We start from the raw sequence: 15902 nt of genomic DNA, 5'->3' as shown, positions 1-15902 counted from the left end.
GTAATCGTTTGACAGCCCTAATACTATACACACACACACACACACACACACACACACACACACACACACACACACACACACACACACACACACACACACACACACATATATATAATAGTAAAAAATATATATATATATATATATATATATATATATATATATAGGCTATATATATATATATATATATAAATATATACACACACACACACACACACACACACACACACACACACACACACACACACACACACACACACACACACACACACACACACACACACACACAATTGGTATTATTAAAGTGGAGACGTTTAGCAATATTGCTCATTCCACGGACGCGTGGTCATGACAAGCTGTACCTTGTTGTAAAGGTGACTAATCAACGATTAAAATGATGTAAAACACAATACCAATTGGTATTATTAAAGTGGAGAAATAATGGACCAAAGTTAAGTTTCCGGTCCCTCACGGATCACCGCCCTCACGGAGCACGGTCCCCTCACGGAGCACGGCCCGCTCACGGAGCACGGCCCGCTCACGGAGCACGTCTGGCAACGCGAGACTACTGGCGCCCAGCTGCTTGACACGTCCTTTCCGCCGGAAACGGAAGAGGTTGTACCTCTCGGTGTTTTGAAAAAAAGGAAACAAAAGTGCGAAGTTTAAAAACAGCTGCTTTTAATTTCCCACAAAAAAAGTGAGATTTAAAAAGAAAGATGACCTCAAATTGAAATACCGCGACTCTAAACACACAGCGGGTATTTATATATTCTTGTACTTGTGTTCATGTTCTGTCTGATAACATCGTTATTAGTGTATAGCTAAACTTTAGCTTCGTCTATTGTGTAGCTGGCAACGTGAGCGGCGGGGGTACACCTCTCTTTCTTATGGCGTCGGTTACAGGATCATTGCTCCAAAAGAGCATCAATCATCGTTAACTTATTCATGCACAGATCTGGTAATACGATGTATATTTGAACATGTCAGACTAATACCGGTCTGAGGTTTATTTATCCCAAAGTAGTGGCTGATGTTGAGCCTTGTTGGATGAAGACTATAATTAGCCATAGCCCCTTTCGGGTACCCTTGTTTACCTTTTTTTTTGGAGAATTTGGACGTCCCAAATATTCATATTATGATGATGTTTTTTTTCCCCGAGTCTGACTTACTTTCGTATCGAGTAGTAGATACGACACTTTCGTATCGTAGATACGAAAGTAAAAGTTAAACTCGATTAAAAAAAATATGGAAAAAAGTATTTTTTTTCTGGTTTTATCCTCGTAGCAGTTTTTTGTATTGACCTTCTACAAACTGTTAATACAAATTTCAATCAATCTATGACAGTCTTGATCCAAGGACCAACAGCTGACCACTAAACCACAACACAGAACCCCATTGTTATTGTGAAACCTTTGCTGGAGGCTATTGGACAATTTATGTTAGTGCTTCACAATTAATCGAAAAATTAAGACACCTTGATGCAATCTAATTTTGTGAATAATCGTGAGGAATAGCGCAGCACTAGTTGACTGCAATTTATTTAAGTTACTCTTATGTTTTTGTGTATTTTTATTTTATAAAATATTTTCATGAAAAAAACGAGAATCGTGATCTCAATTCTTGTGGAGGAAAATCGAGATTTACATTTGAGCAAGAATCGTACTTTAATTAAAGTTATGGCTAAGTAAGATAAGGCGATGAAACTCCTCACAGTAGTCAGCATTGGCATGAGGTGGTTTTGTAGAAAATAGCATTAATGATTTATAGTGAGTATTCATAATTTGTGAGAATAATGCACCTCTTCTTAACAGGGAAACTACACAACAAACATGGTGAGGAAGAGAGACAGAGATAGCCACTCGGGGGTCGCAGAGGACTGTGAGTAAAAGAGACAATTTAGTAAATACATTATTACATGATGTCATACCTTAACATGATACAACTCTAATGTAACTGTATATCAAATAACCATAACCATAATGTCATACCATAACATGATACAAATCTATGCAACTGCCTGACTGTGTGGGTCTATTGCAATACTAGCGGTGGACCGTGGTACTTCCCAAACCTTTTGGCTCGAGACCCAAACTAGTGGAAATAAGTACAGTATGTACAGTATGTCAGGTTTTCACCTGACAAAAAGGGATACTAACTCACAGTCACAACCGCCCAAAAATGGGCACCACGTACGACCCAGTGTTTGGTAACCACTACTCCTGTAACGACATTTCATTATCTACAACGGCTGATTTGAATTGCATTGCATCTCCATTGCATGAAAGAGAGACACAGATCATGCGATGTGACTTCAGCATCCACGTGGTAAATATTGCACTCTTTCTGTAGGCTGTGTTCTCTGCAAGCACAGTGACGATGACCCTGACCAGTATGGCGAGAAGGTGACTCTGAAAGAGCACAATCTCACTGTCCATTACTTCTGTCTGGTAAGTGTGTGTGTGTGTGTGTGTGTGTGTGTGTGTGTGTGTGTGTGTGTGTGTTTGTGTGTGTGTGTGTGTGTGTGTGTTAAGTGGTCAAATGGGTGGGCCGCAAGGCCTGTCAATTGTTACATAATCGCCTAATCATGTTTATTTGAGATGATCGCAGTTATTTAGCATAATAGTTTCCATGGTCTTAATTTTCAAACGTGTTAGTAAAATTGCAGAAATTACAGATCTATAAGATCCTCAGAATTATTTGTGGGACAATTGATTGTCAAGTAAAATGTCATAACCATAGCCCTATGCATTTTCAGAGCATGTTTAGTAACGATGAAGAATCAACCTGTTGTGTTTTGTCTTGGATCAATGGAACTAACGCAGTTTATACTTTTATTTCCTATTTTCTCGGTATCACAAAGACATATATTGTATTGGTGTTATATTATCAATAATATCTTACTGTTTTGCCAATTATTTGGCTACCCCACTCGCAATATACTCATGGCTCATCAGTGGGTCCCGGGTTGAACATTGCTATCTGAAGGTGTGTATGTGACGGCGTGTGTTGCAGCTGATGTCCAGTGGCGTGTACCAGAAAGGGGAGGAAAATGAGGGTGTGTGTGGCTTCCTCGTGGACGACATTAAACAGGAGGTGCGGCGTTCTTCTCGACTGGTAGGTCACTCAGCCTTTTTTCCAAATTCAGAACAACCTCTTTCATTATGAGTGAAATTTGATTGAAACGATCATTGTTAGACTATTAGTGTTGTTTTGTAATAAAAAACACTTCTTACTCCCCCAAAATAATACGGTTAACATTTGTAATATCACAGATATGAGAATATTTAAAGGACCACTTCACTACTTTTCAACCTATCTTCATATAATAGGTCCTCACTAATAATCATGATAAAATGGCACGATTCTTTTCTACTCAGTCTGTGTCTCATAGGAGGGCTGTGGGCAGTTTAGAAACCGTCCTCCAGTGACAACTTCATTAGGCAGAATTCTTTTAAACAAGATTGTTTTACAAAAAAGTTTAGATTTTCATTATCGCATTGCAACTTTTCAGGACTAGAAAGCCTGCAGTTTCTATTAGCTTGTATTCCCCATTGATGATGTCACTGGAGGACGGTTTCTGAACTGCCCACAGCCCTCCTATGAGACACAGACCGAGTAGAACAAAATTGCGCCATTTTGTCATGATTATTAGTGAGGACCTATTATAAGAAGATGGGTTGAAAAGTGGTGAAGTGGTCCTTTAAATAATACATCTTCAAATATTTAACAGTATAGAACTGTATCAAACTACACTGATTGTTACCTCTTAAATCCTATACGTCATTGACCGGGGTTCCCCCAGAGCTCTATACTTTGTAACTTGGCTTAGTTAGTTGTTATAATTTAGGCATTTAGCAGATACTTTCTCTCTACACCCAATCTCTTTGCCAAAAACAGCCAAGCTACAAGCTCACAACGGAACAGCATTTGACACACTGTGTCACTGCATGCTTGTACATCGTCTTTTTTGCCGAATACTTGCCTATTATGACATGTCCAGAATAAGAACGCTAGCGTTCAAGACAAGTGGTTAATTACATTAAATGACATGCTGCATTGCATTAAACACAGCCTGTGTTGATGACGGTCTGTCTGGCGTTAATCTATCAAAGGTTTGATGTGTAAAGACCTGTAGGAAGTTGATCATGTTTTATTCTGTATTATGTGTAGACGTGTTCGGCTTGTAAGAAGAAGGGCGCGTCAGTGGGCTGCTCTATTCGATCGTGTAGCAAGAAGGTTCACTTCCCCTGTGGAAAGAAACTGCGCTTCATCTTCCAGTTCACCGACCTGTTCCCGTAAGTCAAATTACTATCCAACGCCTGATCTATACTCAGCCTAAAAAAAAGGAAAGTGCCACTGATGATGATGATGTCAGAATTTAGGTCGACTGAAAATGTTAATTTGCACCAGTGAGATTAAACGCTTTGTCAGCCGGTGTGCCAAAGATGGCGGAAAGTCTTAACACCCTGTGTGTTGTCTGCCTGTCTGTGTCTTTCTGTCCTTCCTCAGGTCTTTCTGTGCAGACCACAGTCCAGTGCAGACTCACTCAGCCCCTTTGGACCTGAGTCTTCCTCAGTCCTGCTCGGTGTGTCTGGACTCCATCGAACCCACACTGTCCTATAGCATCCTCAAATGTCCTGCCTGTCATACCGGCTGGTTCCACAGGGACTGTGTCCAGGTAGGACAAACACTGTGTGTGTGTGTGTGTGTGTGTGTGCGCGCACGCTTTTTTAACAAACACTGTTATTTTCACACTGATGAAGAGTGAATACTACCGAACTGTCTGTCGCTGTCGTCTCAATTTGAAGCATATGGAACAATATATATATTTTTTAATGATTTTTATGTGCAAATTAGTTTTGAGTTGACCACGACGTCAACTCTACCGTCCCCCTGTTCTATGCATGAGGCCGACATCCAGCAGAGCGTGTAGATTTTTTCTTTTTTTGTGGGGGGAGGGGGAGAAATGTGGTCTAGACTAAATTGGAAAAAAAGGCGGGTTAAGTATAGTATAGACTTGGCTTGGGGGACCCTGGTAAAACAAAAGTATATAGGGTTTAAGTGGTTAATGGATTACAGAGTTTACATTACTACATAGTTTTTGTTTGCTTTCTTTTCTGTCTGGCAGCACCAGGCCCAAAGCGCAGGTCTGTTCTTCTTTCGATGTACGCTGTGTAACAACAAGGAGAGCTTCCAACAGGAGATGCTGCATATGGGAATACACATACCTGAGAGGTAACACCATCTTTTATATATTATATTGTATTGTATATTGGTATATTAAAGGCAATGCAGGTGATTTATTTGATTTTGTTTTGTTAAAATGTAATTGTTCTATATTCCCATATGAATCATTGCTATATAGATATTGTAAAAAAAGAAGAAGAAGATATATTTATATTATTTAGCAAATGGAACATAAATTGGAATACCAATTTCATCCTGTAACTCTGTAACAAAAAAAAAGGAAAAAAACAAAACAAAACAAATCATTTTCAATTAAAACTTTCTACACCTTTTATAAAACTTTTAATTAATTTAATTGTATTTTCATGTGTGTTGCTGACCTCCTGTAGAGATGCATCCTGGGAGTTGGAGGAGCATGCTTTTGAGGACTTGCTGGAGGTCTACCAGAACTGTGATGCTCCCATCTGCCTCTGCACGGACGGACGCACACACGCTGCCAAGTCTGGGTATGCTGTGTGTGTGTGTGTGTGTGTGTGTGTGTGTGTGTGTGTCGGTGATCAGTATGTTATGTTGTATGACATTACTGTCTGGTTGTGGAACTGGAAACCTTGAATGTCCGAAACTGTTACTTTGCAGGAAATGTTGGAAAAAGAAAAATCCGTGTTCCAATAGATCCAATGTAGTTATTTAGTCACAAACTTAATACTTTTAATTGGTTAAAAATGTATAAAACTCAAATTTCTTTGGCTGATATGACAATAAGCCTCTCTGACTTACTTACCGTACTTTTCCCTTCCAAAATAGCAGATCTATACGAAGCGTTTTGAACTTGTAGATCAGCTATTTGTCCTGCTACTTTTGTGTGACACTAGCCCTGGAACATGACTGCCATGATGATTATCATGACAGTCATGCAGTAACTTTGCCCTGTTTTTTGCGCTCGCTGCATTTACAAGATTTCCGTATATATAAACATTCAGATTTCAAATATAAAGTACTCACAAAGTGTCCCACGGGTGTTAGTTAGTAGCAGCGCCAGCGATTAGAATTGCTGCGTCCCGCGTTGTTTAATAAAAAGCATTTTTGTCCGAGCTCCCCGGCTACTTTTTTCAAACGGGGTTCGTTTGGGAAATCCACAGTTGGACACCGGGAGCGCACTCGCCTATTAGTCTGTATTGGCAGGGCGGTCAGCCTACCTATATCGAACACACCGAGTGCCACCCTCCTCCCGACCGATAGGGGTGCGTAGTTGAAAGCCAATGGCAAAATAACACCTCGGATAAAAATGCTTTTTATTAAACAACGCGGGATGCAGAAATTCTAATCGCTGGCGCTGCTACTAACTAACACCCGTGGGACACTTTGTGAGTACTTTATATTTGAAATGCGAATGTTTATATATTTAAATTATTTGTAAATGTAGCGTTCGCAAAAACCAGGGTGAAGTTACGTCATGACTCTCTTATGAATACTAGAGTCATGTTCCAGGGCTAGTGTGACACTAGTATGAAGAAGTTAAAATACCAGGTTTCTGTCTGACTGATCAGTGTGTTGTGGTGGTGCTGTCATTGTGTGGTGCTGTTGTCTAGGTGATATCATGTGAATCAATATTGTGCTGTTCTATGGAAAAATTATACTTTTCACGAGAAGGTGGTTGCAAATGGATGTTTATTTTAAAATAGATCGTGAAGCAAGCCAAGCCAGTAGCATCTTAGCCTAGAAAGACAAGAAGCCTCTGCCCGTGTCCTCTCTGGCCCTCTCGTCACATCGTCCTCAAGCCTCTCATATCGTTCAGTGTCTTTATACCTCTCTCTCACTCTCTCTCACACACACACACACACACAAGCCTGGCCCAGGGGACCCATGAGAAAGAAAACAATGAGCAGGATTTCACTTGATCTACTTGTTTTAGCGTGGTAAAGTCAGAACAAAGTAATCGCCACGCTGCCCTGAGGATACTGATCACACCCTATATCTCTCCAGAAACGTAAAAACAATCAAATACATAGCAATATCGGCATTTTCCATAACACCGGTACATGATCAGCTGTGTTATTGTGTACACTATACAGGCGGTATGCGGTGGTTCGCTGCAGGCTGTGCGGCTCCAGAGGAACACACCGGAAATGTTCTGATCTGGAGCTACACACTACAGACTGGGCTTGTGATGAATGCACGCTGGCTGTAGATGGGAAAGGTAACTTTTGTACTGGTCCCATCTTATTTTTTATTTGTTATAATTGTGATGACTTGTTTTATTATGTTGCATTTGTATTGTATATTTGTTGTATTGTATATTTGTTGTCAACTAGTCAATAAAATCAATCAATTGATCAATGTGAATCTACTGGTCCTGTTCCAGCCTCTGTCATCCAGAGAGGAGGAGGGGTTTCTCCCGAAAAAGGTCAGAGGAGAAGTCTCCTTGCCAAACGACAGCGCTCATCTCTTCACTCCACTGCCCCTTGTAAGAGGTAAAAAGCCAATTTTCTTCTTATCCGCGAAGGATTCATAAAGATTGTTTTTCTTTATAGAGGCCTACTGCAAAACGGCTGTGTTGTGATTTCTTTAGAGGCCTACTGCAAAACGGCTGTGTTGTGATTTCTTTAGAGGGCTACTGTAAAACGGCTGTGTTGTGCTTTCTTTATAGAGGCCTACTGTAAAACGGCTGCGTTGTGCTTTCTTTATAGAGGGCTACTGTAAAACGGCTACTGTGTTGTGTTTTCTCACCGGCTAGTGCTGGAGTTTCCCCATTGGTGGTTGCTCTTTCAAAAAATCACACCCCGTGTGAAGTGAGGGGCGCTCTTATCATCATACATCATCTCATTATCAACGAACGGCACATCTCCCACCCAATCACACTGGCCAATCACAATTTGCGTCTTCAATGTTTGCCTGTGTTTACACTCAAAGCTGGGCATAGGAGGGGCTAGAACTCTCCAAACCATTTTCTATAATTTGCGTCATCAGGGGCCGTTTAAAGCGGTTTCACCAAACTTACCATGGTCACTGTCACACATAGTCATCACCTATAGTCCCCTTTTGAGCCAAACAAAAATCTCTCTCCATTTTGTCTTTCAGGCCGTCTCTGTCTACAAGTACTTTAACCTCAGAAGAGCTCCTCCAATCTTTAGCCCTCCAACTCACCTCCATGTCGTTCCACTCTCAGCCACAGTCTTCTTCCCCACATGCCCCTCGTCCCATCCACACCCAGTCCCCGTCCAAAGTCCAAGGACAACCGGCTCCTTCCCGTTTCCCCCACTCCCCCCGCTCCCTCCCCCCCGGTTCCCCAGTAGAGGTGAGTGGAGACCAGGCTCTGGTTGCAGGGCTGTCCCTTCTGAAGAGACCGGACTTCAACCCCACACACAGACTGACAGTCAGGTCAGTGTCACAATACACTTAATGAGATCCTTTTTCAACTCATTCCAGTCACTGATCTGCAATCAGGCCTAAAGTCACAACGAAATCCTACCTGATCCCGTGTCTGTACAGGACGATATACTCAACTAAGGGTGAAACGATTCATTGAGTAGTGGATTAATCAATCAAAAGAGAATTTAATAACATGAAATGTTTGTGACTGAACAATGTGCTATATGAATTTCCAACTTCACCAAGATGTTAAAAGCATAAACAGTTATGGTTTTGACTGCTAACATTGATGATTCTAATTCTCAATCCGGTGCTATTTCTTTCTTCAAATTTTATGGTAATGTTCCGATCTAAATTAATTGCATAGATTAATATAATAAAATACAATGAGCATATGAATTGATTATAAAGATAATTGTTGCAGCCTTACACTTGCCTTGATTCTTTGATTGCCAGACTGATGTTTTTATTGACAAAAATGCACATGCCTGGACAATTTGGACATATATTTTGCACATACTACTGTATCTGTCAAAAGAATGAAACAAACGCGCTCAAGAGCTTATTTTCATTGTGGTCCTTTTTTTGCTGTGAGGAGATTGTTTCTCGATTCTCCCTGTCCAGTCATGTATGTTGTGGTGTTTTCTTTGTCAATAACTCGCCGACTTCTGTATTAAGGTTCAAAGGCGGCCACAGGACTCCGTTTCCCAGCATCCCTTTCGGCGGTGATGATGTGCCCAGGCGTTACTTCCTGAAGCTATTGGTAGAACAGATCCAGAAGTGTCCTGTGTTCGAAGGTCCAGACAGACACAAAAACCTGGCGCTGGATGCCCAGGGTATGTCTAGACTGTGTGTGTGTGACTGTGTGTACTATACTCTATGTATAATTGATGTTCAGTCTGAGAGCGTGTATCTTGACACGGCTGTCTGTCTCAGTAACTGTTTGTATTTACTTTGTAGTAACTGTAGTAGGGTTTTCTTTGTGGGTGGTTTTAGCAGCGGCGGTGCAATCTTCTGTACCGTAATTTGGACATTTATGAGTGGCGAATTCACGGAGCATCAATACCATATATATTCAACACCTTTTGTGATCAATAATACGTGATGCTTTGTAGATCAGCTACTTTTGGCAACAACACTGTCGTTCGGCAAAGTACTTAAATCAGGCTTTACTCTCACGTCATTGATCAACATGGGAGTGTGCGTACAACGTCAAAAGTGTACCGAGTGCAAAATACCGTTACCCGTTAGGGCCGTTGCCCCTGTTGAAGGTGTTCTGGGAAGAATTTGCACCAGCGTGAATACAGTATATTCCTAGGGCTGGCCAATAAATGTATTATATTGATATTGTGATATGAGACTTGGCTATCACGATGCGTTGTGAGTTCGTAGATCTAATGTTTTTTGTTACTTCTATACATTAAATGAATATATGTCACAATACCGGTATGTCAAAGTATCAATATAGCTCAAGGTATTTGGTAAAAAATAAAATATATTTGATTTGATCTATAGTGTCCAGCCCTGTTCCCACTGTGACAAACCTAGTGATTAGTAAAGTGCTGATTATGCTAACCTGTGTGTCTGTCCAAGCAGCTCTCCGTGAGGACCTGTACTATGACGTAGGTTGTCTCCTGGCGTTGGCTCTGGTCCATGGAGGACCTCCTGTCCGGTTCTTCTCCCCTGCACTGTTCCAGTGCCTGTTCAACCACCCCAGAGACTCTCCGCTCACCCACACACACATGACGCACGACACACACTGCACACGGCAGGTCAACATGGTGAGTCATTCTACAGCCAATCGTTGCCGTCAGGCAGAAACCCGGCCATCAACGGTATTCTCACCTTTTCTGTTTTACCCGTAAATGAATGCCCCGCTTGATCATACTACTGCGTCACACAGAAGTATCCAAAGTAGCAGAATGCTGCCTGAATCGGCACATTTTGAGCTTGTAGATCTGCTACTTTCGCCCGTTTTTTTATTTGAATCCTGAAAAGTACCGGTCTACATCCGACAGACGATATGAATCGTTCACTACTATTACTGCTATTCTTAACACCCGCAGCTTTCAAGGATGGCTTGACCCACTGACTGGTCATGGTCAACTCACTGGAATTGGTTGCCTAGCTTTACGGCCAACTTTCTAGTTATCCGATACCGTGGTTCTCAAACATTTCATATCAGAGACCCCTGATTGATATGTTTTAGGCCACCGACCCCACATATGAAAAGATGTTCTTTTCAAGGATTTATTTTCCCAATTCTTAAAAAAAATAGCCAAAGTATATGGTTAAAGCGGTTAAACTGATAATGATACATAATTACATATTTAACTAATTTACCTGGGCGACCCCCTGGAAACCGTGTGGTGGTCCCTGCCTGGACGCCACTTTGTTTGATTGAACGTGGTATTGATGGACTGTCCGTTTGATTGGCTGACTGTTGCAGATAGCAGAGGCGGGGTCACTGGAGGACCTGAAGGAGGCCGTAGCATCGTGTTGGCAGTTCCTGGAGGTGGCCGGCTGTCGGAGAGAAATCAGCAGCCTGGATGACAAAGAGGCTCTGGTAGAAGATCTCGTGAACTTCACCATGATCACCAGGATGCAGCTACCACTGCAGAGGTAGGGGTGTGTGTGTGTGTGTGTGTGTGTGTGTGTGTGTTTATGTGTGTGTGGGAGATTGTATTACTATACTTGTGAGGTGCCCACAAGTATAGTAAAATGTTCTCACATTTTACTATACTTGTGGGCACCTCACAAATATAGTAATACAATAGACATTGTGAGCACATTTTCCTGGTCCTAACAAGATAAATATATCATGGTTGTTTCTATGGTTAGATTTGTTTTAGTTGGTGTACGATTGAAAGAATTCAGCTTGGGTTTAGGATTAGACATGTGTGGCCCTATCTTGGGTGCGCCTCCCTTCTTTGATATTTTACTATCTTGAAAAACAATTTTTAAATAGTTCACCTAGCCCATCTACATCGACACATCGTGAGCTTGTAGATCGGCTATTTGAACTATTTGAAAATGTTTTTCAAAATGGTAAAACAGGGCAAATAAGTTTAGGGGTAAGGGGTGGCGCAAAATATAGCACTTTAGTTTTAGGGGATATCGTCTTATCAGTTATACCTGATTTATACTTGGTGTCGTGCACTGAAAATAGCCTAACCACAAGCTGACAGTGTGTCGCTATCTGCTAATTGATTCTAAAATGTTGATGTCCTCACAAGTATATAATTCAAACACACGAGTGAGTGTGTGCGTTTGCTATGCTGACTGATAAGCACTTTATTGGTCTGAAACACAACAGGACTTAACAGTAAAGTTCAAACTGAAAATGACTGTCATTTTTCTTTCTGTCCCTAGGCTCCGTGAGGGTCTGTGCACTCTGGGTGTGTTCAATCAGGTCCAGCTGTTTCCAGCTGTGTTCTATGCAACGTTCTGCAGTCCAGCAGATAAACTGACGGCTCACAACACAAAGTGGCTCTTCACTGTCAACTTCTCCACGCAGACAGACAGGGCGGAGAGAGAGACGGCTGTCTTCAGCTACTGGAGACACTTTCTCCTGGAGTGTGAAGGTAAAAAAAAATATCACATTAGTACTGAGTGATATGACTTCAAATATCACCATTATTTCAAACTTTGATCTCAATTACAATTAATCACCCATTTTTGTATGCCTTTACTACAAAGTATAATGCAGGGTTAGGTTAATCAGACTAATCGATTTAGTTGATTATAAAAATAATTCTATTCAAATTCTTCCATATTGATTCGATATATAAGAAATAACATGCTTTTTTGATTATCCGAGTAATCTACTTGAGCAAGATTAAGTCGGTTAGAGTTTCAAAATTTCTGTTATATTTCCGGTTAATTGCCCAGGCCTACTTCACATTAGCCCTAGAACGGCTCTTGTTGTTACATACAGTATGTACAGTATTTCACATACAAGAGCCATAGTACACCCTCCTTGATTTGTGGTAGAACTTTAACATGTGCGGCATAAATGTGATAAATGCTCCGTTTGTACTCACCCATTAAATAATTCCAAAGACGTGGTGTGAAAAATGGTCCTCTAGTTTTATATCCATGTGAAAGTTCTGGCACAAAATGTGTATTTAGTCAATTATCTCCACTTTTTCAAGAGATGCACACAGACATCTTTCTCTCCGGGCGAGGGGTGCTGGAACAATCGATGAACTGATTTTACAAATACGTCCTGTTTACCGCAGACGTCATCACCAATTGACATGGGAAACACAAAAGTTTGCAGGTGCTGGGTAATTAATCACACCACCTGCCAATTGTGTGACTGCAAACTTTTGTGTTTCCCATGTCAATTGGTGATGACGTCTGTGGTAAACAGGACGTATTTGTAAAATCAGTTCATTGATTGTTCCAGCCCCCCTCGCCCGGAGAGAAAGATGTGTGCATCTCTTGAAAAAGTGGAGATAATTGACTAAATACACGTTTTGTGCCAGAACTTTCACATGGATATAAAACTAGAGGACCATATTTCACTCCACGTCTTTGGAATTATTTAATGGGTGAGTACAAACCAGGGGGGCAGTCAGACAGATATTTTGTGAAGCCTGAAACTCCTGAAAGTTCATATAATGGCCTGTTGTGGCGCTGTCATTGGACCCAGAAAAACCCATAGCCCCATAGAAGTCCATGTATTTGGGCCCAACTTCACCTAGACTGTATTACCTTAATAAACATGGTCATGAATACTTTCTGCTTCCAGTCACTCATTCCAGTCTCATTTCTAATGTCATAATATTCTTTTTGGAAAATTATGGTCCCATTTATAAAATAAATTACCATAAAGTCGCGTATGTTCTGAGGGGCGTGGCTACCGTTACAGTCTATGATCGGGAGTCCCCACCCACTCGAGTCAAAATAAAAACCAACGGAGAAGAAGGGGGGAAGTCCCGCCTCATTGTCTGGGCAGCCAATGGCCAGCTGGGCCCAAACGGAGCCAGCCAATGGCCAGCTGGGCCCAAACGGATCTAGAAAGATGGCGACTTACAGTGCAGGAATAACAGGCTTCATTTTACGTTCATGTTAGACCCGGGGAACGCTTTGTCCATATTTTTTACAGTCTATGGTACAAACTGAGCATTTATCACATTTAAGCCGCCAATTTGGAACCCGACCAGAAAGTAAGAGGGACCGTTCTATGCCTCTGATACATGAAAATTTACGAAGTATAATTAAATGATCACAGGCATTCTAGGTATAACTTCACATGAACTCTTCTCTTCTCTTCTCTTCTCTTCTCTTCTCTTCTCTTCTCTTCTCTTCTCTTCTCTTCTCTTCTCTTCTCTTCTCTTCTCTTCTCTTCTCTTCTCTTCTCTTTTCTTCTCGTCACAGTTGGTAGGAGTTCTGTATCTCTCCAGGACCTCCTGCTTTTCGTTTCTGGGGTGGAGGAGATTCCTGCCGTGGGTCTCTTCCCTCGTCCCACCGTCGGCTTCCGCCACCCCTCCTCCTCCCACAGCAGCCTGGGAGACGACGAGGAGAAGGCGGAGGAGAGATTGAGAGCTGACGGGAGGAGAGGAGTAGGAGGTGTCTCTCTGCTAGACGTAGGAGAGTGGGACAAACGCAGAGGTGGACAGAGGAATAGTTCTGCCCGAAAGATGGAAGACGAGTCCCACGCAGATGGAGGGATGGACTGTGATGCTGCAGTGGAGGGATGTGCGACAGATGGGAGGAGGAATGGAGATGATGATTGTGTCTCTTCTGTGGCGGATCCCAGCACAAACAGTCTATCTTTACCTGTGGTCTCTTCATATCCGACCTTTAAGGCCAGCATGGAACTCACTGTACACAAGTACACACACACATGAATGGATAGATGGAGGTAATGATCGGGGGGTTTATGCATTACCGTTCCTTATTTATTAGTAGGCCGTTCATTTACAAAGAAACAAATGAGATTAGAAGATTTCTTCACGACACAACGGTGGATTAGCCAGATTGAGGGATGGTAAAGCGTTATAGATGTTACCTTTCATGTGTTAACCTGAGAATCTGAGAGAGGAGGATCAGAGAACAGGGAAAGATGATCTGGCCTTCAAATGAATGGTGCTAAATTTTCATTTTCAGTTATACTTTAATGAGAATACTCTCTGTTTATATCATATAGTTTGTTTCTGTATGTCGATGACATAATTTCTTTGTATCTCTATAGTTGGCTGAGTGTCATGAAAAACGGATCTTTGTGGCACGTTTGTTTGCATTTGCGCTGTGTCCCCTAACCAGCCACTTCATTTCAACATGAGAGTAAGGAGTAACTCCTACTGCACTACTGCAGTTCATAATTTTCGGGATACTATTTACAAGTCAGTTCAAGCATTGCATTGGGTCATTTGTGCAGGTTAAAGTGTTTGTTTTTCTAATGTAACTCAACTACCACACAGGCAAATATGTTTGGTGCCAACTAGGGATGCCCAGATCACGTTATTTTGCTCCTGATCCGATTCCGATTTGATTTTGAGTATCTGCTGATAACGATTTAATTCTTTTTACTGATCCGATATTTATATTTTTATAGAACACAATATCACAATAGTACAATATCCAAAATTACAGAAAATATCCTGTCTAATATCATCATATGGATATAATATTGATACTAGGGATTTCCCGATTTTTTTATTCCCGATCCAATTCCGATCATTTGAAAATGGGGCCCTGATTTCCGATCACGTGATCGGATCAGGACAACCCTATAGTGCCAACTTTTCAAAAGTCAATCCACCGTGGTCCTTCATTGGAGGATGATGTGAATGTTCTTTTTAGTTTTTGTTATTCTATCAGACCTCGTTACATCCTCTAAAATCTATATGTTTTTCTTGTACAGCTTTTTTTTGTGATCATAAGTTTTTCTTATGATTTCACTTTTCCTCTCTTTTCGACTTCATATTTTTTTGGTGAGTTGTCTTGTATGTGCCGTTTAAGAGGCCTTTCTTTGTCTGTCAGATAAACAATCTACAGCATTTACTTTTAACTTTAGACTACAATTAGTAGTAGGCACGTACAAAATGACATCAGCCTAAACTGTGAATGATGGATGAGTAACATGATTTCTGCCTTCAGAAATAAACCTTTCAACCTGATTTTGAGTGTTTTAAGTCTTATTACATAAACCATACTTACTTTGCTGTTAGGTGTTTTGCCAAGCTGTCCTGGGGCAAATGAAGGAAAAACAATGTATAAAAAAAGCAGATATAGTTTGATGTATTTCACCTACACATTTAGCCTGTCTAGCCCTGAATCGCTACCATTAATAATGTCCTGAAGTGAAAAGAAATGCGAGTGTCAGGCTACTATGAATT

At 41.2% G+C, this 15902-nt stretch overlaps 1 protein-coding gene across 1 annotated transcript; it reads left to right on the top strand.

Moving 5' to 3' along the window:
- The first annotated feature begins 645 nt into the window (after positions 1 to 645).
- g2e3 (G2/M-phase specific E3 ubiquitin protein ligase) lies at positions 646 to 14980 on the top strand. Its single transcript, XM_083791941.1, has 16 exons — positions 646 to 755; positions 1809 to 1875; positions 2347 to 2444; positions 3010 to 3111; positions 4168 to 4292; positions 4507 to 4675; positions 5126 to 5232; positions 5574 to 5690; positions 7257 to 7381; positions 7547 to 7655; positions 8263 to 8562; positions 9232 to 9389; positions 10150 to 10334; positions 11003 to 11175; positions 11926 to 12137; positions 13939 to 14980. The coding sequence occupies exons 2-16, from the start codon at positions 1827 to 1829 to the stop codon at positions 14409 to 14411; spliced, it is 2502 nt and encodes an 833-aa protein (XP_083648067.1). The 5' UTR covers positions 646 to 755; positions 1809 to 1826; the 3' UTR covers positions 14412 to 14980.
- Positions 14981 to 15902: the final 922 nt, after the last annotated feature.

This window comes from Protomyctophum parallelum (genome assembly GCF_964188405.1).
Source record: "Protomyctophum parallelum genome assembly, chromosome: 20".
Classification (NCBI taxonomy): domain Eukaryota; kingdom Metazoa; phylum Chordata; class Actinopteri; order Myctophiformes; family Myctophidae; genus Protomyctophum; species Protomyctophum parallelum.
This window is presented reverse-complemented; position numbering and strand designations above follow the sequence as displayed.